The 23480-nt window shown below is 49.4% G+C and overlaps 2 protein-coding genes across 3 annotated transcripts in view; both read right to left on the bottom strand.

Annotated features, from left to right (window-relative positions):
* Positions 1-2004: 2004 nt before the first annotated feature.
* Positions 2005-8393, bottom strand: SOX15 (SRY-box transcription factor 15). Its single transcript, XM_083581584.1, has 2 exons — positions 7774-8393; positions 2005-2565 (listed from the first exon to the last, which is right to left on the bottom strand). The coding sequence occupies exons 1-2, from the start codon at positions 8346-8348 to the stop codon at positions 2343-2345; spliced, it is 798 nt and encodes a 265-aa protein (XP_083437710.1). The 5' UTR covers positions 8349-8393; the 3' UTR covers positions 2005-2342.
* Positions 8394-20009: 11616 nt separating this feature from the next.
* FXR2 (FMR1 autosomal homolog 2) overlaps positions 20010-23480 on the bottom strand; it is a 31367-nt gene continuing 27896 nt past the window's right edge. For both annotated transcript variants that reach the window (XM_083580947.1, XM_083580946.1), the window contains 3 exons: positions 23203-23298; positions 22982-23088; positions 20010-21459 (listed from right to left, as the gene is read on the bottom strand). In XM_083580947.1, the coding sequence (XP_083437073.1) occupies positions 21361-21459; positions 22982-23088; positions 23203-23298 (302 nt within the window). In that variant the 3' untranslated portion in view covers positions 20010-21360. The remainder of the gene's footprint in view (positions 21460-22981; positions 23089-23202; positions 23299-23480) is intronic.

Genomic DNA, 23480 nt, shown 5'->3' with positions numbered 1-23480 from the left:
TTCCTCAGAAGGGAATAGGGAAATCATAAACCTTAAATGATTTTAAACGAACTCAAGAACAAGGCTGAAATGCTCCCCCGAGTTTACAAAAAAGATTTTAAAACCTAAATGGCAAATTTTAGACATAGCCCTGTTTAAAGAATAGTAATAAGGAGTTGAGGACTCGGCTGTGAAAACTCTAGTATTGCCTTTACAAAAAGGTTTTAAAATCCTACATAGCATAAATTCAAAGAAAGGAATATAAAATAAGCTATTTTAGATTTTAAACTCAAGAACAAGGCGGAAACGCTCCTTTGCTCTAGATGTTACTGCTGATGTTAATCTAGGTTTTTCCAATTTTTTCCTTAAACTTTCTGATTTTTGTTATTTAGTTTAATTGTATTAAGATGATATTTCTAGTCGATTACTTCTCGTTTCAGGGATTTTCCAATTTTTTCCTTAAACTTTCTGATTTTTGTTACTTGGTTTAATTCTATAAGATAATATTTCTAGTCAATTACTTCTCGTTTCAGGGATTTTCGCGGCAATTCATTTGTTTTGTGTAATCCCCTTTTCCTAAGCAGGGATTTGAAGGGCATGGGCGTCTGCCTGGCATGCAGAAGGGCCCAGGGCCAATGTCCAAGCTGGATGGATCTATAGCGCGATCCGGCAAAAGGCCACTTCCTGTAACCCTTGGTTTGAAACCATGAGGACTAGCTGCTTGCTTCGTTTTCAAGGGAACGGCCGTAGCTCAGTAGGAGGAGGACAGCTGCTTGGCGTGAAGAAGGTCCCAATGGGGATTCCCTTCCTGAAACCTGCTGCCCGTGGCCTCGCTCGGTCCAGAAGGACTGTTTTGGGGGGACAGGGGGTGGGCAGGTGTGGAGGACTCCCTGGTCCTGAATGGGGTGACTGTGCCCCTGAAGGACCAGGTGCGCAGCCTGGGAGTCATTTTGGACTCACCGCTGTCCATGGAGGCGCAGGTCAGTTCTGTGTCCAGGGCAGCTGTCTACCAGCTCCATCTGGTATGCAGGATGAGACCCTCCCTGCCCGCAGACTGTCTCGCCAGAGTGGTGCATGCTCTGGTTATCTCCCGCTTGGACGACTGCAATGCGTTCTACGTGGGGCTACCTTTGAAGGTGACCCGGAAACTGCAATTAATCCAGAATGCGGCAGCTAGACTGGTGACTGGGAGACCATATAACACCGGTCTTGAAAGACCTCCATTGGCTCCCAGTACATTGCAGAGCACAATTCAAAGTGTTGGTGCTGACCTTGAAAGCCCTAAACGGCCTCAAAGGCCCAGTAGACCTGAAGGAGCATCTCCACTCCCATCGTTCTGCCCGGACACTGAGGTCCAGCTCCAAGGGCCTTCTGGCGGTTCCCTCCCTGCGAGAAGCAAAGCTACAGGGAACCAGGCAGAGGGCCTTCTCGGTGGTGGCACCCGCCCTGTGGAACGCCCTCCCTTCAGATGTGAAGGAAATAAACAACTACCAGACTTTTAGAAGACAGCTGAAGGCAGCCCTTTTCAGGGAATCTTTTAACGTTTGATGCATTACTGGGAGGGGTATAAATAATAAATTTATTATTATTATTATTATTATTTCTGCTCTGTATGGGCAGTTCCCTGTGCTTCTATCCCCCTTAAAACTTCCAGCCATCTTTGCAGCTACAGGTTTCCAGGCACATCCAGACTTCCTCAGAAATTTCGCGGAATTTTCATGTTGGACGGGATCCCACAAGGTCATCCAGCCCAACCCGCTTCAACGCACAAAGCACAGCAACCCGGACACATGGCCAGCCGTGAACTTCCCCGGGAAGTTGTGGTCCAAGGCAACCGAGGGGCACTATTTTGCTGCTCCATAGCGTCCCGGATGAAATTCCTGCCTTGCGGGGTCCGGGGTTGGTCTAGATGATATTTGGAGGTCCCTTTTCCAACTCTACAATTTGCCAAGAGCCTGCAAGCACACCCCCCTCACCATTGCATCCCACAAAACCGAGGTCTTTCACACAAACAGCTTTTATTCCTTTTTTTTAATATAAAAACTTGTTAAAAAAAGTAGTTAGCAAAATATAACCCCCCACCCAAACGAGGAATCCCTGCTAGCAGGAATTGGGACCCACCCACCCCCACCCACCCTTAAGAGTTTCCAGTTTCCTTCATTTCTTAAGGTAAAAAAAGAAAAAAAATGTCCTGTACAAATCTTCCCACTTCAATATACGCAAGACACAAACTTCTGCACAAGTGAAATTTAAGTTTATCCCCTTTTGCACAAAGCTGGGGAAATAAAACAGCCCCCAAACCAACACCCCCCCCCAAAAAAACCCAAATTAAATCAGTCTTTTCTCCGCCACCTTCAAACCAGTTAAAGGTGGGTCAGCGGAGGTGTGTTGCTGAACCCCAAGTAGGGGTGCTGGGAAATGCAGTATTGGGGCGCCCCGTCCGCAGCAGCATCGCATGCCTGCAGGGAATAAGCTGTCATCACGTCGTGGAAATCGCCGAAGGAGTGGTGAAACTGCTGCAAGCCGCCTTCTTGTTTAATCATTGTGGTCATCACCGGGGAGGGCTGGGCGCCGTACGTCAGGGTGCTGCGGAAACAAAGAGAGGGTGTTGGGAGTTGTAGCATCACCTGCTAGGATCGCCTTGCAAGCACGAAACCGCACCGTTGCAAGGGGACAACTGCCCCAAAGGTCATCCATCCCAACCCGCACATTTAAAGCACGCCCGGTGCGCACAAACTCCCCCACGGAGACTCGGGAGCTGTAGTTTCCCCCTACAATTCCCAGCAGCCGGCACAAACACCGACCAATCTTCCCCAGCCCAGCTCACACTTCTGAAATGAAAGAATATTCATACACGTACTTGACACCAGCAGGACTCCCGGGTCCCCCAAACACAGGGGAGGCAGGACTCCTGGGTCCCTGAAACAGGGGAGCCTGACACACAAAATATTTTTTTACAAAGTGCCCCCATGCGCCCAAAAAAGTGGTTTTTGGGAGAGGAGTATTGCCGCCTCCATCCTGGCTAGTAGACCTCTCTTCCTCCGTGGATGGCTCCTCTTTTAAAGCCATCGAGATTATTAGTGGGCACTGTGGCAGGGAGTTCCGCAGTCTGTGCTGCATGAATAAGGACTTTCTCCAGTCTCGAAATCTGTAAATCTCAAGGATCCTGTTTTAACAGGAGGAGGAGCAGGCGAGAACAACATCCGCAGAGGCTCCCAGTGGCCAACTAACCACCCAAGGAACCCCAGATGCCAGTCCCCTACCCCATATACACTATGGGTATTCAGAAATAGAACCTCCATTCTCGGGAATAGTCTACCGCGGCTCTGCTGGCAGGCCTGGTTTTTTTAGTAAATCTTTATTGCTTTAAAATATAAACGTACAACGAAGGTAAGTACATTTTCCTTTGTATTTACTCCATTAATAATAATAATAATAATAATAATAATAATAATACAGTAATAATTTATTTATACCCCGCCCATCTGGCTGGGCTTCCCCAGCCACTCTGGGCGGCTTCCAAAAAAATGTTAAAATACAGTAATGCCTCAAACATCGAAAGCTTCCCTAAACAGGGGCTGCCTTCAGATGTCTTCTAAAAGACTATAATCACTTCTTATAAAGTGATTTCCTCATCCCATGGCTCAAAAATCCCTTGCGGACCTTCACCTTCTCATATATTAGATTATCTATCTAATATAGGCCTGGTTTTCTTATTGCACGGGCCTTCGAAACCCCGGCGATTAAGCGGTCTCGGGCTGCGTGGTGCAATGGTTAAAGGCAGGCATAGAGGCAAACTCAGCCCTCCAGATGTTTTGGGACTACAACTCCCATCATCCCTAGCTATCAGGACCGGTGGTCAGGGATGATGGGAATTGTAGTCCCAAAACATCTGGAGGGCAGAAGTTTGCCTAGGCCTGGTTAAGAGCGTCGGGGGCTTCGATCTGGGGGCGGGGAAGAGACCCGCGTTCGAATTTCACACACTGCCATGAACCTCAACTGGATGTGACCCGGGAGAAGCATTCATAGCACAGCCTGAGCTCCCGGGAGGAAAAAGCCGCTATAACAAATGAAATAATATTAATATATGTAAATAACCTGAGCCCTGAAGCCAAACCAGACAGCAAATTCTTGTTACATCTCCAATATTCTTCTCCAAATGAGCAAGTTTCCCTAATTTGGATATGGCAGAATATATTAAAAATGAATTTAAGGAAATGCAGAAAGGGGGGGAAGGAAGTTTTAAAATGTTCAAATGAATGTAAAATCAGTGAAATGTATATATCTGAAAACTATATTTAAAAAAATAAATCTAATATTGTAAAAAATTGGAGGGGAACTTCTCCAGTTTGTGTGGGAAGGCAACGATGTGGTTTTTTTAAATTAAATTTGTGTATCACCCCATCGCCACGGATCTATATAGTATTGGATGTATTTATTCACTAATTATTATTATTATTACAAGAGCCAGCATGTCAAACCAGGCCCTCGCAAAGACCTGGGTTCAAATCTCCCCACTCGACCCTGAAGCTCGCTGTCGCTGCCTCTCAGCGCCTGTCCTACCTCACAGGTCTGTTGTGATGAAGAAAGTTATACGGCGGAACTCCCTGCCACCAGAGGCAGTGTGGCCATGAACTAGGCTATAAAGGTAAAAAAATAAATAAATGGAACAATCCTCTTTTATAGCCTAGTTCATGGCCACACTGCCTCTGGTGGCAGGGAGTTCCGCCGTCTAGCTTTCTTTCGCCTGCCCTAAATCGGCCAACCGACGGGGTTGGGCTGGATGACCTTTGAGGGACCCCTTCCCAATGCTCACAATCCGGGAGTGTTGTGTTGTGCGCTAGGCTGTGAGGTGGCCATAACCCCAGGAGAGCACCTGCCGGGCCCAGCCCTTCGCCACCTGCGGGGAGAGAGAGAAAGCTAATCCCCCGGGGCCTGTGGGGCGGGACTGCATTCCACGCCAGCCTGTTCTTCCAGTTTTGGCTGAGATCCCCCAAACCTGTCCGGACCTGCCGGCCTGCCTGCCAGCCCCTCCTCACCCAGCAGCCTCCCAGCAGCCTCCCCAGGGGTCCCCGGAATCCGGACCACCACTCTCCATCCTCAAACCTCTGCCCTCTGTTTGTGGGACCCAGGAGTCCTGCCCTTCCTCTGTTTCGGGGACCCAGGAGTCCTGCCTCCCTCTGTTTAGGGGACCCAGGAGTCCTGCCCTCCCTCTGTTTGGGGGACCCAAGAGTCCTGGCTCTCCCCCACGGCACCCGCAAGGCTTGCCTCTCCCATGCCTCCTCCTCCCTCCCCACCCCACATGCCAAGCGGCTCGGGCGCGAGTGCGAGTTAGGCCACCCTCGGTCACGACCTCGGGGGCAGGGCTCCCCTTTGCGTGTCTGGCGCAGGGCAGGGCGATGATGCACCCTGGAGAGCACCCAAGGAGCTGGCAACCCCCCGGGTGGGGGTGGGGGGGCCGCACCCAGATTGCCAGGGCCAGCACCCACCCAGCGTTTCCGGGGCATGACGCTGAGACAGATCTGGGGCAGCAAGCCAGGGCGCTGGGGATCTCTCCAGGAAGGAAGGAGGGCAGCCCCGGGGGGGAAGGCAGGGCTCCTGGGTCCCCCAAACAGAGGGGAGCAGGACTCCTGGGTGACACCAACACAAGGGGGGCAGGACTCCTGGGTCCCCTGAACACAAATGGGCAGGGTTTTATTTCTTTGTAAAGGGACATTGGGCAATCTGGGTTCTCAACTAGGGTGGCAGCAAAGGCGGCGCATGGAATTTTAAATCATCTTTTGTAGTCTATTGTTATTTCAACTTGTTTAAAGTTTCGAATCACAGTTCTTTTTCTGGCTTGATCTCCGCTTTCAGGTTGCTTTGGGGCTGTATCTTTTTTAAACAAACAATCTAGTGTTTAAATTTTATCATTTAAGGTGGGTAGGGACTCTGCAAAAAATCCCTTCGTTCTCCCCACAAAAAACCCACAGAAGTTTTTACCTTGCCCTAGAAATCTGGAAGCAGATGTGCGGAAAGGCCCCTCCCTCCTCTCCCCCCTCCGGAGAACCCAGGTGTCCTGCTCTTGTAACACAATCAGCAGCTGAAAAGCTTATCTCCATAGATGACACTTAAGCCAATTCCGGAAAATCTGCCCCCAGCACAGATCTCAGAACTGAATCCTGGACCGCAGGAATTTAGCAGCCAATTGCAGCAGCCTCTGGGCAGGCCCAGCTCTAGTGAGGAACTGCAGCAAGGAGTTCCCCTGTTCCCCATTCCAGATAGAGACGCAATTTAAAGAAAAAAAATCACATTTTTTTGGTGATGCGAAAAGGGGCGCTTAATTTGGAAAAACACAAAACCTGATTTATGAGCCGGTGGTGGTGCACAGTGGTTAGAGCGCAGGACTAGGACCTGGGAGAAGACCCAGATATAAATGAAACTAAATAAATAAACGGGAGGTTGTTTGTTGCACACGTTAAAACATGCCTGCAAATCGGAACACGGGATGGGATTTCTGGCTGGATAGGAAACCAAACAGGGAGATTTTCTCTTTTTCTCCCCCTCCTTCCCTTCGGTGCTTTTGTAAAGCCAGAGGAAGGCTCTCTCGCACGTTCAGCTGAAGGCAAATCCAGGAAGTCCGTTTCGTGAGAAGCAGAAAATGGTCCCGATCCACCAAGCTTCCTCCGCAAGGAAGCACGCACAGGATCGCAGCCCCCACCCACCCACAAAGCTGGAAAGGACACTGCGGAGCTTACTCGCGAGTAAGCACGCACAGGATCGCCTGCGAGGAGTTTAGAAGGGAGGGAAGGTTTTCGCCACGAGAAGCTCCAAATGTGGTCCAAATTATTTATTGCGTTATTAGTCGCCCTCATTGCGATGCATCAAACCAAGCCTTGATCCGAGTAGACCTACTGAAAGTAACCGAACCATTTTCATTATTTTTAATGGGTCTACTCTGAGCAGAAGCGACTGCTTGATACAACCCAGGGTGGTGAACTGGCGTTGCTGCCACTCGAAGTCCAAGTGCTTCCGTGAGTCTACTTTTGAGTAGAGACAGCACTGCACGCAGCCCCTTGAAACTGGACATCGCTACCCCCGAGGCCTCAGAGTTTCAATGGGTTTACTCCGAGGAGACCTTCCCAAACTTCTCGCTGAAATGAGACCAAATCTCGCTCCGAGCAGGACTAATTGCGCATAGAACCCATTGACATTAAAGGACACCACTAACTCCCTAGGTGCAAGAGCTTCAATGCGCCTACTCCAGAGTAGGGCTCACCTCCAACCCACTGCAGTCTACGGACGTTTCTACCCTAAATCTAAATAGCTTCCTACTCACGAGTAGGACTCACCCACAACCCCACTGAAATCTAGGACATCGCTACCTGGGGTCTAATGTTCCCACGTGTTTACTCCGCTTTAATCAAAAGTTTTTTTAAAAAAACGCGTCTACTCCGAGTAGGACTCACCTACAGCCCATTGAAGTTAACGGACGTTGTTTCCCAGGGTGTAAAAATCCAATGCGCCTCCTCCCGAGTAGGGCTCGCCTCCAACCCGCGGAAACCTACGGACGCGGCGACGCAAGGTCTACAGTTTCCACGCGCTTACTCCGGAGTAGAGCTCACCTACCACCCAGTGGACGTCGTACGCCCCTTCCAACCTCCAGAGGGTCTACTCGCGAGCAGGACCGAACTCGAAACGTCCCTCCCTGCGCTCAAAGCGTCCCGAGGGGTCTCCTCCGAGCATTACGCACCACCACCATCCCCAAGCCGCCCATCCCCGCCGCGCGCCGTCGGGGCTGCTCTTCTTGCTCACCTGTAGGGCGCCGGGGATCCGGCCCCGTAGCCTCCTCCTCCTCCGCCTCCGGGTGCTCCTTGGGCGAGCTCGTAGGGGTAGCAGGCGCCCCTGCCGTCGGGGGTCCCTCCTGGCGCGGCGGCGGCGGCGTATGCGCTCCAGGCGCGCGTCTCGGCCGTCGGGGCGCACGGAAAGGCTGCTGGCGAGGCTGCTGCCGGTGCGCCCTTGTCCCGTGCGCGCCCGGATCCGCCCTTGCGCCGGGGCCGGTACTTGTAATCGGGGTAGTCCTTCATGTGCAGAGCCCGGAGGCGCTTGGCCTCGTCCACGAAGGGCCGCTTCTCGGCGTCGGGCAGCAGTTTCCAAGCGGCGCCCAGGCGCTTGGAGATCTCCGAGTTGTGCATCTTGGGGTGTTCCTGTGCCATCTTGCGCCGTTGCGCGCTCGACCACACCATGAAGGCGTTCATGGGGCGCTTGACTTTCTCCAGGGGGTCCTCGGGGGCAGGAGGAGGAGGAAGAGCCCGAGGGGCAGCAGCAGGGATCGGGGCCCCTCCGGGCTCTTGCTGCAGCGGAGCTTCCGCGGGGAAAACGGCGAACATCTCCTCCTCCTTTGATGGGGGCGCGCCGACTAGAGGACCTCGGGGGAAGCCCGCCGGCCGGGGTAGAAGCTGCAAACAAGACGGCATGGACAAAGCGCAGCGCCGGGGCTTATATAAGGGAGGAGGGCGGGGCTTATATAAGGGAGGAGGGCGGGGCATAGTGGGAGACACGCCCCCCTCAGCATCGGCCACGCCCCTCCCGGTTTTAACTCCTCGCTCGCCCTCCAATTTGGGAAGCTCCATCCGTTGAACTGTTTTTAGAATGAATTGATTTTAGAATGCTGTATTATTTTACTGTTGTTAGCCGCTCTGAGCCCGGCTTTGGCTGGGGAGGGCGGGATATAAATAATAATAATAATAATAATAATAATAATAATAATAATAATAATTAGGAGGCTTTGTCCTAGCGCGGAACCTCTGTTTCTCTGAAATAGGAGCGAATGTGGGGGTGGGCAAGAGTGCCTCTGAGCACGTGCAGAGAGAGAATGAGAATGAGGCGGTTCCCAAGCGCGCACAAGCTGGCGGATCAGGCCAAAATAGCAAATGAAGTTCGCAGGCTGCATTTCATTGATTGATTGATTGCATAATTATTTAGTTGGGTTTTTTCCCTTCCAAAAAGAACTCAAAGCGACTTCTCTTTGGGGCCGTAATTGTTGGCGATCTTCTTTTTTAGCGACTGGTGTTTTGTTTGACTGCATGCTGTGGTCAGACGCCTGGGGCAGTGCTTTTATTTCGATAAAAGGAAAGCAGCCGAGAAATTATTGAAATGGCAATGATTGAGAAATAAGCGTGCCCAGGACTGCAGTCATTTTTGTAGGATTAGAGAGGGAGGGAAAAATCTTCCTATTCCGCAGGGGGTTGGACTAGATGGTCGCTGGGGTCCCTTCCAGCTACACCTTTCTATAACTCCCTCTCTCTTTACATCCCTTGGAACTAGCAGGTCTGGATTTTTTTAGGGGGGGAAAAGGGGGAGAGAGAAATTGTTTGCCGCCTCCCAAAATCCACAGCAGGCCAATTCCTTTACTAAGCCAACCAAGGAAGAGAAAAAACTCTGCCTGGGTGTTAAAAAGTCATAAAAGTCTGTGCACTGGTCTGTCTTAAAAGGGAGCGTAGGAAGAGATAGAGGCCTTAATTGATTTGGCCTCTTGGAGGTGCCAGGAGGGTTCGGATTTCACCCAGGGATGAAGATAAAAGCAAAAATCTAATTCCCCCCTTTTAAAATAAAATAAAATCCTGGCAGCATCTTCTGCCTTAAGAGAAAAAGGCAGGTTACCTGTAGCAGAGGATAACAGTATGTTGTTGTTGTTTAGTCGTTTAGTCGTGTCCGACTCTTCGTGACCCCCTGGACCAGAGCACGCCAGGCCCTCCTGTCTTCCACAGTTTGGTCAAACTCATGCTGGTGGCTTCAAGAACACTGTCCCACCATCTCGTCCTCCGTCGTCCCCTTCTCCTTGCGCCCTCCATCTTTCCCAACATCAGGGTCTTTTCCAGGGAGTCTTCTCTTCTCATGAGGTGGCCAAAATCTTGGAGCCTCAGCTTCAGGATCTGTCCTTCCAGTGAGCACTCAGGGCTGATTTCCTTCAGAATGGAGAGGTTGGATCTCCTTGCAGTCCATGGGACTCTCCAGAGTCTCCTCCAGCACCAGAATTCAAAAGCATCCATTCTTCGGCGATCGGCCTTCTTTATGGTCCAGCTCTCACTTCCATACATCACTACTGGGAAAACCAGAGATTTTATTATACGGACCTTTGTTGGCAAGATGATGTCTCTACATTATAGAGTAAAACAAAGCCATTTTCTTTTTTTCTTTCTTTCCCCCCTTTTTTCTGTCTCAAATCCTTTATTATTTTATTCACATAATATACATTATTAACAACGTACAACTCCAAAATAAGCAGACAACAAAATCGTATGTAACAAAACCATAAGTCTCATGTTTTCATTTACACTGATCTCCCCTCCAATACCTTTACTTGATATTTCTTGCTGTTTTCTGCTTTCCTTATAGAATCTTTATAAAAATTTAAATCTCTTAAATCCTATACCAGTCTTTAACCATTTCAATTAACCCCTTCACCTCCCTCCCCCGCAACCCAGTACTTCCCTCCACCTGTGTGAGATCTCTATCTACTATTATTTTTGTTATTATTGCATTATTCACTTTGTTATTCCATCCTTGATATATTAATATCCTATCTCCTTTTAAACTTTTAAAAGCCATTTTCATATTAGCGAAGTCAGAGATTGATTTTAGTTACGTTTCGAAACTCATGAGGTAGCTTCGCCTAGTGGTTGGAGGCAACGCTCCCTCGAGAGAATCGATCCCCGAGTCCAAGCGGTATAAAACCTCCTGATCCAGCTCTGCATCAGGAAGAACTTCCTGAAAGTAAGAGCTGTTTGGCGGACTCTCCTTCCTCGGAGGTTTTTAAGCAGAGATTGAACCCTCATCTACCAGGGGGTTGGGCTAGATAGCCTTTGGGGGTCCCTTCCGACTCTATGATTCTGTGATGCAGCTGGGGCAAAGGCCTCCAGTTTTGCTGCTACAGGTGCATAATGGTGTTTCTCCTCTCTGTAGTGCTCTCACCAGTCTCTCTTCCTCTGGTTGTTCGTTTGGTGTGGGCCTGTTTTCCTTTTGCACATTTTGAACGGAAGGGCACCACATTCCGCAAGTCGTCTTCTTCTTCTTCTTCTTCTTCTTCTTCTTCTTCTTCTTCTTCTTCGGCCATCCCTCGTAGCCGAGTAAGATTGTCTTCCATAAACACAGTTTTAACAATCAGTCTGTAAGTGACTGTGAAGACCAATTCTGGACCCACACATCCTTCCACAGTGGGGACATTGGTTTCCGGGCGGGAGTCCATTACGGTGTGGATTTGCCAAGCGTGCCTTCCTCTTAGCACGTTTCTCCCTTGCGTCCTGCGTTCGAGTGTCTTCAAAGCCCATGACACCTTTGGTAAAGGCTGTTCTCCAACTGGAGCGCTCGCAGGCCAGTGTTTCCCAGTTGTCGGCGTTTATACTACATTTTTTTAGACTTGCCTTGAGAGAGGCTTTAAACCTCTTTTGTTGACCGCCAGCATTGCACTTTCCATTTTTAAGTTCGGAATAGAGTAGTTGCTTTGGGAGACGATAATCAGGCATCCACACAACATGACCAGTCCAACGAAGTTGATGTTGAAGAATCATTGCTTCGACACCAGTGATCTTTGCTTCATCCAGTACGCTGGCATTAGTTCACGTGTCTTCCCAAGGGATGTGTAAAAATTTTCAGAGACACTGTTGATGGAATATTTTGAGGAGTTGGAGATGGCGTTTATAAGTGGTCCATGTTTCACAAGCAGACAGTAAGGTTGGTAAAAAAAAATCCACTAGCACCTTAGAGACAAACTAAGTTTTTATAAGGGACGCAGGTGGCGCTGTGGGTTAAACCACAGAGCCTAGGACTTGCTGATCAGAAGGTCGGCAGTTCAAATCCCCGCACCGCACGTCAAAGTGCAAGTAGATCAATAGGTACCGCTCCGGCGGGAAGGTAAACGGCGTTTCCGTGCGCTGCTCTGGTTCGCCAGAAGCGGCTTAGTCCTGCTGGCCACATGACCCGGAAGCTGTACGCCGGCTCCCTCCGTCAATAAAGCGAGATGAGCGCCGCAAGCCCAGAGTCAGCCACGACTGGACCTCATGGTCAGGGATCCCTTTACCTAAGTTTCTTATTGGTATGAGCTTTCATGTGTGTACACACTTCTTCACAGATACACAGGTTGGTAGTACAACTGCTTTGTAAGCAAGCATTTGGGTTTCCCTGCACACCCGCCGCTTCAGTCAGGAGAAAGCCGCACTCGCAGAGCTCAGGCGATGCTGGATTTTGGCATCAGTGTCGGCCCTTGTGGAAAGATAACTGCCCAGGTAGGAGATGTGATCAACATTTTCCAATGTTACACCATTGAGTTGGATTTGTGGGTAGACATCACCGAGGATAATGGCCTTATTTGTGAGTCTTTCGCTTTAAGGTCTCCTCCACCTGCAGGCCTGATGCCATGAAATCTTCATTCTCTTCCCCCCTCAGGGCGAGTTCACAGGGACATCAGGAAGAAATTACCTTGCAAATGGAAGTGAATAGCCTCCCTGGAGCCAGCTGTTAGGGACAAAAGCCGGGCATTTGAGCAAACTGCAGCCTGAAGGAGGAATGTCCACAACCGAACCCTTTCCCAGTTTGGGGGTGGAGATGGGAGGCGGAAGGGAAAGACTCTGGGCAGAGTAAAATGGGAGAAGCTTTTTGCTAGATTCCCTTTAAAAATCAACAAAAACTCTCAGATAAACAATTAAAAATATTTTTTCCTTCCAGTAGCACCTTAAAGACCAACTAAGTTAGTTCTTGGTATGAGCTTTCGTGTGCATGCACACTTCTTCAGATACCTGAAGATATCTGAAGAAGTGTGCATGCACACGAAAGCTCATACCAAGAACTAACTTAGTTGGTCTTTAAGGTGCTACTGGAAGGAAAAAATATTTTTTGTTTTGACTATGGCAGACCAACACGGCTACCTATCTGTAATTAAAAATATATTATTATTATTATTATGGGAAGACTTTATAATTTATCTTAGAGACCACTGTAAGCAGATGGAAACATAAGCAGGATTGCAGTAACACTTTTAATGTAGCAAGTACTATGGAGACAATGAGGGTTATATAATATAGATTTATTATTGGGAAAGATGCAGTAGAAAAGGTTTAATAAAAGGACCCATGCAGGGGAGGGATCTGAAGGAATCTGTAAATGCGGATGTGAATGCTAGTGTTGTTATAATTATATACTTGTAAAACCAAATACAAACTATCTGTCTCATATATATATATAATTATTATGTTATTTAATATAAATTTATACATTCCTTGATTGCAAAAAGAATAGACCCACAAACCTCAAAGCGGTTTGCAAAAAGATAGAAGAAGAAAAAAATTTGCAACAATACTTTAAAATGTACAGAAAGTTAAAATTACTGCAACGGATCAAGCAGATGGGTAGGCTTGTCTAAACAATAATGTTTTTTAGCAGGGGCTGAATAGAGTGCCCTTGATATCAACAGGCAGGGAGTTCCATAGTGCAACTGCCTCAAAGTTAGATTTCCAATCTCTTATACGCAGCCCCAGAACCAATATATCAAAACAGATCTGCTTCCTTGGCCAATTCACTGAGAAGTTCAACTGCAGTGAACTTTTGCTGTAGCTTCTAGCCAGACCACTGGACACCGGTTTTGTCATTTATTTATTTTTGGATCTGAGAGCGGTACCTGCCCCTTCCAGCTTTCAATCAATAGCACCACCTGCCTTTGCTCCAGATTCCCTTTGCAAACCAAGAAGCAACGGCGACCCCTCTGAGCATGTCTAGAGTGCATTTTGCTCATCCAGTGTGGCGTAAGAGTTGGAGTTCGGCTAGGACTGAGCAGGGACGCGGGTGGCGCTGTGGGTTAAACCACCGAGCCTAGGACTTGCCGATCAGAAGGTCGGCGGTTCGAATCCCTGCGACGGGGTGAGCTCCCGTTGCTCGGTCCCTGCTCCTGCCAACCTAGCAGTTTGAAAGCACGTCAAAGTGCAAGTAGATAAATAGGTACCGCTCCGGCGGGAAGGTAAACGGCGTTTCCGTGCGCTGCTCTGGTTCGCCAGAAGCGGCTTAGTCATGCTGGCCACATGACCCGGAAGCTGTACGCCGGCTCCCTTGGCCAATAAAGCGAGATGAGCGCCACAACCCCAGAGTCGGCCACGACTGGACCTAACAGTCAAGGGTCCCTTTATCTTTTTAGGACTGAGCAGACGCACCCTGCTGCCCCAAGGAAGGCAGCTCGCTTTGGGCTCAGTCCCTCCCAGCCTGAACTCATCCTGCGTACCAGATGGAGCTAGTAGACAGCAGCCCTGGACACAGAATTAACCTGCGACTCCATGGACAGAAGTCGGGCGACCATCTGTCAAGGACACTTTAGCTGCGATTCCTGCATTGCAGCGGGTTGGACTAGATGGCCACTGGGGTGCCCTCTCCAACTCAACAGTTCTCTGCTTCTGTGAATAGTGTTAGATCTGACATCCTTCCCAGGCACCAGCTGGACAGGGAAGCCTCATTGGCCGTATAATCTGCTCCCAGCTGCCCTGCTGCACTTTAAATTGCATTTTAACCTGTATTTTAATCCCCCCCATCTCTCTTTCCCCCCTATTATGTTTTTACTGTGATTTTATTGGTGTTAGCCACCCTCTGGCCGCGGAGGGCGGGGTATAAATAAAATTTATTATTATGCAATGGCCGCAGCTCAGACTTTGGTGGCAAAGGGGTGGAAGGAACAAGAAGCCCCGACAATAACAGACTGATATTACGAGCTGCAAGAATTTGCTGAAATGGCGCAGTTAACAAATACCCTGGGAGGCAATTCAAAACAAAAATCTATGGGAAAATGGGATAGATATAAAACACATGTTCAAAAACACAGTAAAGGATCGCTGTCTATGCCAGCATTTGATTGACGTTGGAGTGAGACTGAGTTGAGAAACAAGAGCACATATTGATATAGGAATGTATTAGATAACATGTAAAGAAATATAAAATAATAAGAGCACATTCATTTGTAAAAAAGGAATATACAACTGGAAAGACAGGAAGTCTAGTGTGTTGGTATGTATATGATTTTTGGAAAAATTTGTTGTTTTTTCTTCTTTGTTCTTACTTTTTTTTGTTTCATTTTCTTTCTAGGTATATAAAATTTGTCTATAATTTTTGTATACGCGTTGGAAATTATATTATAGTAAGTCCTGTAATGTAATATGACAAGGTTTACCGATGTAATATAAGAATGTTAATAAAGAAGGCTGATCGCTGAAGAATGGATGCTTTTGAATTCTGGTGCTGGAGGAGACTCTTGAGAGTCCCATGGACTGCAAGAAGATCCAACCTCTCCATTCTGAAGGAAATCAGCCCTGAGTGCTCACTGGAAGGACAGATCTTGAAGCTGAGACTCCAAGACTTTGGCCACCTCATGAGAAGAGAAGACTCCCTGGAAAAGACTCTGGGAAAGATGGAGGGCACAAGGAGAAGGGGACGACAGAGGACGAGGTGGTGGGACAGTGTTCTCGAAGCTACCAGCATGAGTTTGACCAAACTGCGGGAGGCAGTGGAAGACAGGAGTGCCTGGCGTGCTCAGGTCCAGGGGGTCACGAAGAGTCGGACATGACTAAACGACTAAACAACAACAACAACAACAATAAAAAAATAAAATGCTGGGGGGGGAATTATTATTATTATTAGGCAGGCAAGATGGTCTCTGCCTGCAACTTGGAACTCAAAGCAGCCATCAGTAGGCAGAGCATGACGGCAGTTGCAGTCCGTCCGTCCCCCCCCATAAAAAACCTGCAGGACAGGCCTAGTGCATCCTGCTGTTGCTTCAAACATTGATGGAGATTTCCTCCCCTTTCCCAAAAATGTTCCACCTGTTTACACCTGCCTAGTTTTTCCTCCCGCCCCAAACTCCAGGAGTGCTGTAATCCTCTCAAAAGCCCTGATAGGGGAGTGTTTGAATATTCATTTTTGCTGCAAGGGCTTAACAGCCTCATTAGCAAGTGAAGAGAAGGTCGTTCCCAGGGGTCTGGCCCACCTGTCTTAAGTTTGATGAGCCATAGGCTTTTTTTTTGGAAGGGCTGGGGGTTGATTTTAAGCCCTGACTTTGAGGAGGAAATGCCTTTCCTGTCTATGCGATGCAATCGGAAATCTTCCACCCGCTGGAAAAAAAAACACCCCTGAGATTATTATCATTTTATTGCATTTCGTAGAATCTTAGAAGTGAAGATTTGGAATGCAGGAATCTCCACCGCCTTACAAAGGGGGTCCATTCCAGGGTCAAAGATCTCTCAGCATCAGAAAGCTTTTTCTAATGTTTAGTCGGACTCTCCTTTCTTGTCCTCTGATTCTGTGGTTTGGGTCCTGTCCTATGGACACGGGTGGCGCTGTGGGTTAAACCTCAGAGCATACGACTTGCTGATCATAAGGTCGGCGGTTCGAATCCCCGCGATGTTGCTCAGTCCGTGCTCCTGCCAACTTAGCAGTTCGAAAGCATGTCGAAGTCGTAAAGGTAAAGGGACCCCTGACTATTAGGTCCAGTTGTGGCCGACTCTGGGGTTGCGGCGCTCATCTCGCTTTACTGGCCGAGGGAGCCAGCGTACAGCTTCCGGGTCACGTGGCCAGCAGGACTAAGCCGCTTCTGGCGAACCAGAGCAGTGCACGGAAACGCCGTTTACCTTCCCGCCGGAGCTCCTGGTGGAATACAGGGTCAGATTTAAGGTGCTGGTTTTGATCTTTAAAGCCCTTTACGGCCTAGGACCCTCGTACCTACGGGATCGCCTCTCCCGGTCTGCCCCACGGAGAGCCTCAAGGTCCATAAACAGCAACACCCTAGAGGTCCCGGGCCCCAAGGAAGTCAGATTAGCTTCAACCAGAGCCAGGGCCTTTTCAACTCTGGCCCCGGCCTGGTGGAACTCTCTGCCTCATGAGACCAGGGCCCTGCAGGATCTGATTTCTTTCCGCAGGGCCTGTAAGACAGAGTTGTTCCGCCTGGCCTTTGGCTTGGAATCAGTTTGATTCCCTCCCCCTCTTTCTTTTTTCCTTTCTCCTCCTGTGATGAGGCTGCATTTTAAAGCATTTTAATCTTGTTTTTAAGTTGTATTCATTCAAGTTGTTTTTATTATTGCTTGTTAGCTGCTGTCACCATCTGCAATGATCATGGAGCCCCAGAAAGTCAAATCTCTCACTGCCTCCATTTCTTCCCCTTCTATTTGCCAGGAGGTGATGGGCCCAGTGGCCACGATCTTCGTGTTTTTGATGTTGAGCTTCAGACCATATTTTGCGCTCTCCTCTTTCACCCTCATTAAAAGGTTCTTTAATTCCTCCTCACTTTCTGCCATCAAGGTTGGGTCATCTGCATATCTGAGGTTGTTGATATTTCTTCCGGCAATCTTAATTCCGTCTTGGGATTCATCCAGCCCAGCCTTTCGCATGATGAATTCTGCATGTAAGTTAAATAAGCAGGGAGACAATATACAGCCTTGTCGTACTCCTTTCCCAATTCTGAATTTTACCCAATTTTACTCTCATTAGCCTTTTACAATAAAGCAGTTTCAGGGGGGGGGGCGAGTGGAGAGAAAGAGCCCAGCCAAGGATCAGAATCTGCCCCAAAGGTGAGTCATTCAGGTGGTACCAGGAACTCCACCCCCCAAAAATAACATGTCCCTCCACCCCACCTGCAGTTTCTGTCTTCTGAATGCGCATTTCTGTGATACTGGAGAGACTGGGGTGGGAAGAAGGGAAAGGGTGGGTCTAGCCCCTTTCTCCTTTACCTGCAGACTTACCTGTGGAAGGGGGGGGGAGAAAGGAAGCTGGGAGACTTGCAGGCCAGAAGGCTGATCACCGAAGAATGGATGCTTTTGAATTATGGTAAAAAGGTAAAGGGACCCCGACCATTAGGTCCAGTCGTGGACGACTCTGGGGTTGAAGCGCTCAACTCGCTTTATTGGCCGAGGGAGCCGGCATACAGCTTCCGGGTCATGTGGCCAGCATGACTAAACCGCTTCTGGCGAACCAGAGCAGCGCACGGAAATGCCGTTTACCTTCCCGCCAAAGTGGTACCTATTGATCTACTTGCACTTTGAGGTGCTTTTGAACTGCTAGGTTGGCAGGAGCAGGGACCGAGCAACGGGAGCTCATCCCGTCACGGGGATTTGAACTGCCGACCTGGAGGATAATTGGGTGAACTCTCCCTACCTTGGATCAAATCTACGCTTCCAGGTGCCATAAGAAAGCTGCAGAGATAGCGCAGGATAGTGCGCACCCTGGAAATGATCTCTTTCAGCTTCTGCCTTCTGGAAGAAGGTACAGGGCTATAAAGACTAGGACTAGCCACCCGAGACCTTGCCAACAAAGGTCCGTATAGTTAAAGCTATGGTTTTCCCAGTAGTGATGTATGGAAGTGAGAGCTGGACCATAAAGAAGGCTGATGGCCGAAGAATGGATGCTTTTGAATTCCGGTGCTGGAGGAGACTCTTGGGAGTCCCATGGACTGCAAGATCCAACCTCTCCATTCTGAAGGAAATCAGCCCTGAGTGCTCACTGGAAGGACAGATCCTGAAGCTGAGGCTCCAAGACTTTGGCCACCTCATGAGAAGAGAAGACTCCCTGGAAAAGACCCTGATGTTGGGAAAGATGGAGGGCACAAGGAGAAGGGGACGACAGAGGACGAGATGGTGGGACGGTGTTCTTGAAGCTACCAGCATGAGTTTGACCAAACTGCGGGAGGCAGTGGAAGACAGGAGGGCCTGGCGCGCTCTGGTCCAGGGGGTCACGAAGAGGCGGACACGACTAAACAACAACGAGCCAGAGTGATGTATTCCAAGCCCCGTCCACTCTTTCGCACCTGTGTAAAATCTGCCGCGATTCCAGCAGACAGGACCCGAACCCATGGATTCAACTGAGATTCAGGCAAAGCATTAGGGCAGGGGTCAGCAAACATTTTCAGCAGGGGGCCAGTCCACTGTCCCTCAGACCTTGTGGGGGGCCAGACTATATTTTGGGGGAAAAAAGAACGAATTCCTATGCCCCACAAATAACCCAGAGATGCATTTTAAATAAAATAACACATTCTACTCATTTAAAAACACCAGGCAGGCCCCACAAAGAACCCAGAGATGCATTTTAAATAAAAGGACACTTTCTATTCATGTAAAAACATGCTGATTCCAGGACCGTCCGCAGGCCGGATTGAGGAGGCGATTGGGCTGGATCAATCCCCCCCGGGGCCTTAGGGTGCCTACCCATGCATTAGGACTTTGCTTTCAGACAGCAAGAGCCTTTGGGTGGGCTCTCCATCAGGGATTCTTCCAATTCTGGAGTTCTAGGTGTGTCAGGATGACAGCGGAGCAAAGGATCTTTCCAAGACAGCGCCAGGATGAGCCCACCCAGACTGTCTCATTGATTTGTTAATATGTGTACCAGAGATATTTTCCAGCTAGAGGGCCGCCCCCCCCTGCTTTCCTCCCCTCCTTAGGCAAAGGAGCACCACCTGCAAATCTTACCTTTGTAAAGGCACCGGCAGGTGCAATTTGAGCCCCGCAAGAGTGTCAGTTTTGGGACACCAGCCAGGGAAAAGCAGAAAAGCACCCCAGGAAAGGCAGAGATGAAGGAACGTCTCCGAGGGCTGCACAAAAGCAGCCCATCCTGCCTTGTGTGTCGGACTAGGACCTGGGAGGTCTGGGTTCGAATTCTGACCCTCAGCCGGGAAGCTCCCAGTGGATGACTGCCTGCCTCGTGTGATTGTTGTCTATATTTCTATGATCCTTTCCAATTCTACGATTCTGAACGTCAGCCATGGGGCCCTCCTTCCCAGACAGCACTCGTTCCAGAAACCACCAAATTTGGTCCTTCCGCAGGTAAGCCGTTAAGTTAGCCAGACTTCTCGTCCACCTAGCTTGGGGAATAGCCTCTGTCCCTCGCACAAATATCCACTGGAATGCCAGGAGCCGCTGGGCGTGCGCAGGATGAAGGCTGGGCCGGGACCCCTTCCAAACACTCCCCCCCCATCTCACCCCCATATCCCCATTCCGTGTGCAGAGGCTGTAGACGTCGGACAAAACCGCACCACCAACTTTGGCAAGACTCGTCGCATTTTATTGAAGGCCTGAGCAGCAGGAGTCACCGGCCGAGGGGGGCTTCGTTCTCCGTAAGCCGCCCCCCACCGGGCAGAGAGAGAAGAGAGACAGAGAGAACATGGCAGGCAGGACAGAAAGCAACCTTGGTATTTAGGCGTTGTTGTTTTTTTCAAGAGTTGGGTTTTTTATTCTCTTTTTAAATACTGTACAGTGAAAAATAAATAGTCTCAACCGTCACAGATCAAATCCCCCCTTTTCCCCCACACACAAACACACAAACTCAAGGCAAGCCGCGCCAGGAGCGACGTTGCCACGTCAGCTTGCGCCCTCAAAGCCTGGCGTTTTCCTCTCTTTTTGCTGTTGTCTTCCACAGTGTTTTTAGAATCAAAGGGGGGGGGAATTAAGAAAAGGATTACTGGTCTGGGGTGGGCCTACAAAGCAGGTGCCTCGCGTCTCCCGTTTCTCCCTAGCAGAGCACCTCCTCGCCCGTCTCCTGGTTTGCAGAAGAGGGCCCTACCTCTCCGTGGCCAGAACCCCCCCTTTGGGGTGGGGAAAGGGGCGCACAGCCCAAAACAACCTCAGGACCCCTCTCTGTGCCCTGGGCGGGCCAGACTCCCTGCTTCGCTCTCCCGGACGTGACCTCGCCTTTGATTTTTCACTAGTCAAAGAGGAAAGGGAACCAAAAAACACAAGAGCACTCTTGTGCTCTTGTGGTGTGTGTGTCTGTGTGTGTGTGTGTGTGCATCGTCACTAGAAGGCACAGGTTTCTCTCCCCCCTCTCCTTTCTCCAGTTTTGAAAAGCCAGTTATTTTTTTATTTTCTCTCTTCACATTTTTGTTTCTAAACAGAAAAAAACTCTTATAAGTCACCAAAAACAGATGCATGTTAAGTCATAGTAGTTTTCCCCCCTACACTGTGTGCGCCTCTAAGAAAAGGGAAGGGGGTACGAGCTCAGGTAGCGTCAGAGATCCCCCACCCCTTTGACATAACAAGAGGGCAGAAAAGAAAAGAGAGGGGTTTTGTTTTGAATTTTTCACTGCCCTGTCTGGCTGCCACTGCTGAAAGCTTAACCAGGATGTGTTAAGAGCTGTGGTAAAGAAGAGTATCCCATCTTTGGCAAGCTTTTAACGAGCGCTAGATCATCATTACCTTGGGATTCGGGTTGATTTGTTTCGTTTCGCTTTTTTTTTTAAATAATGGTTTTGTTCTTAAACAAGAGACTGGTGTGGTGTTTATTTCGTTTTCTCTTTAAGATGTTGCAAGCAGGTGGAAAGTAGGGATTGTTTTCGTTTCAGAGGAGGGTTCGGCCGGCTGCGACTTGGGGCAAAGGCCCCGCACGCATGCGAGATTAGGATACGCCGTTCACCAGGGCAGCCACCTCCTCGCTGGCGGCGGCATGCTCGCCGTTCTCCGTGGGGCCGTTGACAACCTTGCTGGTGGTCTCAACCTGGAAGAGAAGCCACAAAACGCAAACCAGTGACCCCCTTAGCAGGCCCAGCAAACATGGGAGAACCGGCCTAAATCGGTTTATCATTTCCAGCAAGAAATACAGTGGTACCTCAGGTTACAGGCACTTCAGGTTACATTCACTTCAGGTTACAGACTCCCCTAACCCAGGGCAGCTGTTTATCAGCTCCACCTGGTACGCAGGTTAAGACCCTACCAGAGTGGTGCATGCTCTAGTTATCTCCCGCTTGGACTACTGCCATGCGCTCTACGTGGGGCTACCTTTGAAGGTGAACCAGAAACTGCAATTAATCCAGAATGCGGCAGTTAGACTGGTGACTGGGAGCGGCCGCCGGGACCGCATAACACCGGTTCTGAGAGATCTGCATTGGCTCCCAGTACGTTTCCGAGCACAATTCAAAGTGTTGGTGCTGACCTTGAAAGCCCTAAACGGCCTCGGTCCTGTATACCTGAAGGAGCGTCTTCACCCCATCGTTCAGCCCGGACACTGAGCTCCAGCGCCGAGGGCCTTCTGGCGGTTCCCTCATTGCGAGAAGTGAGGTTACAGGGTACCAGACAGAGGGCCTTCTCGGTAGTGGCGCCCACCCTGTGGAACACCCTCCCTTCAGATATGAAGGAAATAAGCAGCTATCCTATCTTTAGAAGACATATGAAGGCGGCACTGTTCATGGAAGTTTTTAATATTTAACGCTGTACTGTTTTTAACACTTGATTAGGAGCCGCCCAGAGTGGCTGGGGAGACTCAGCCAGATGGGCGGGGTATAAATAAATTATTATTATTATTATTATTGTTAACTTTGCTTCAGGATGAGAACAGAAATCTTGCTCCGGCAGCAGTGGGAGGCCCCATTAGCTAAAGTGGTGCTTCAGGTTAAGAACAGTTTCAGGTTAAGAATGGACCTCCAGAACGAATTAAGTTCTTAACCTGAGGTACCACTGTAGTATCTTTATATTTCTTTCATGGTGACAATTTTTCTTCAGCTACGGTGTTTATTTCTTGGACGGAAAAAATGGTTCTTGAACAGGTGCTGAAACCTTACTTAAAAATAAAAAAATAAAGCAAAACGACTATTTTTTTTAACACGTTTAAAATAAACTTCCCCCAAAATGGCTGTTCTCTGACTTCTCAACCATCTTCTTCCACACTCCGTATAAAAAGGACATTATTGCACCTGATCAGAACTTCACAGAGGCGTCAAGATGGCGCAGCATCAATATGCAAAATGCAGTTTCACCATCACAGGCTTCCCAGTCTGGACTGAGGAGCAGGGTCACAGAAGCCTGACCAGCCCGAGGGCGGCTGCGGCAACAAGCCCGAATTGGTTTCTCTGGCTCCCCGCACCCCAAATATTACAAAGAAAAACCTCTTGCTGTTTTTCTCAGAAGCTGCCAGGTTTGTGTTCCAGGTGCCCCAAACTGTGGAACACCCACACCCACACAGCCTTCTGGGCCGCGAGGCACAAAGCTCTCCAAAACCCTGCCCAAACACGGCCTTTGCTCACCTTCTGCTTGGGTGCGTTGTCCTCCGATGACTTCTCTCGGCTCTCTTTGCGCGGTGGGTGTTGACGGCTTTGAGACTCTGCTCGGGAAATGTAATCGGCTACGGTGACTGTTGGCGATGGGGAAGGGGGAAAAGACACAAGGTCACGCACAGAAAAAAGCCCAAGCAGGTGATGGCGCAGAACTTTCCCCAGAGGAAGAGAGGAAGGCCGAACGGCGATACCTTGCTGGCGGTCCCGGCTGATGGAGCCGTCCACACGGTTGCCGCGGTTGCGTCGGCGCCTGCTTCGGTTCCGTCTCTGCGGTTTAGACTCTTCCTCTGGCGGAGAGAAAAGGCAGGGCGGACTCAGGAGGGACAGGAAGGCTGCCTGTCAACCTCAGCGACTCCCAAGATTTGTCATTCCTGAAGTGCGGTGGTTAGACTAGATGACCACTGGCAGCCCCTTCCACCTCCACAGTTCTGCTATACTTTTACAGTGGTACCTCGGGTTAAGAACTTAA

Source organism: Podarcis filfolensis (assembly GCF_964270895.1).
Source record: "Podarcis filfolensis genome assembly, chromosome: 13".
In the NCBI taxonomy this organism is placed as follows: domain Eukaryota; kingdom Metazoa; phylum Chordata; class Lepidosauria; order Squamata; family Lacertidae; genus Podarcis; species Podarcis filfolensis.
The sequence above is the reverse complement of the archived record's forward strand: the minus strand, read 5'-3'. Positions and strand labels throughout refer to the sequence as shown.

Coding starts and splice junctions, on each gene's coding strand:
- SOX15 (XM_083581584.1), bottom strand. CDS start 8,348: ATGTTCGCCGTTTTCCCCGCGGAAGCTCCGCTGCAGCAAGAGCCCGGA. Junction 2,566..7,773: donor GGATCCCCGGCGCCCTACAG/GTGAGCAAGAAG, acceptor TTGTTTCCGCAG/CACCCTGACGTACGGCGCCC.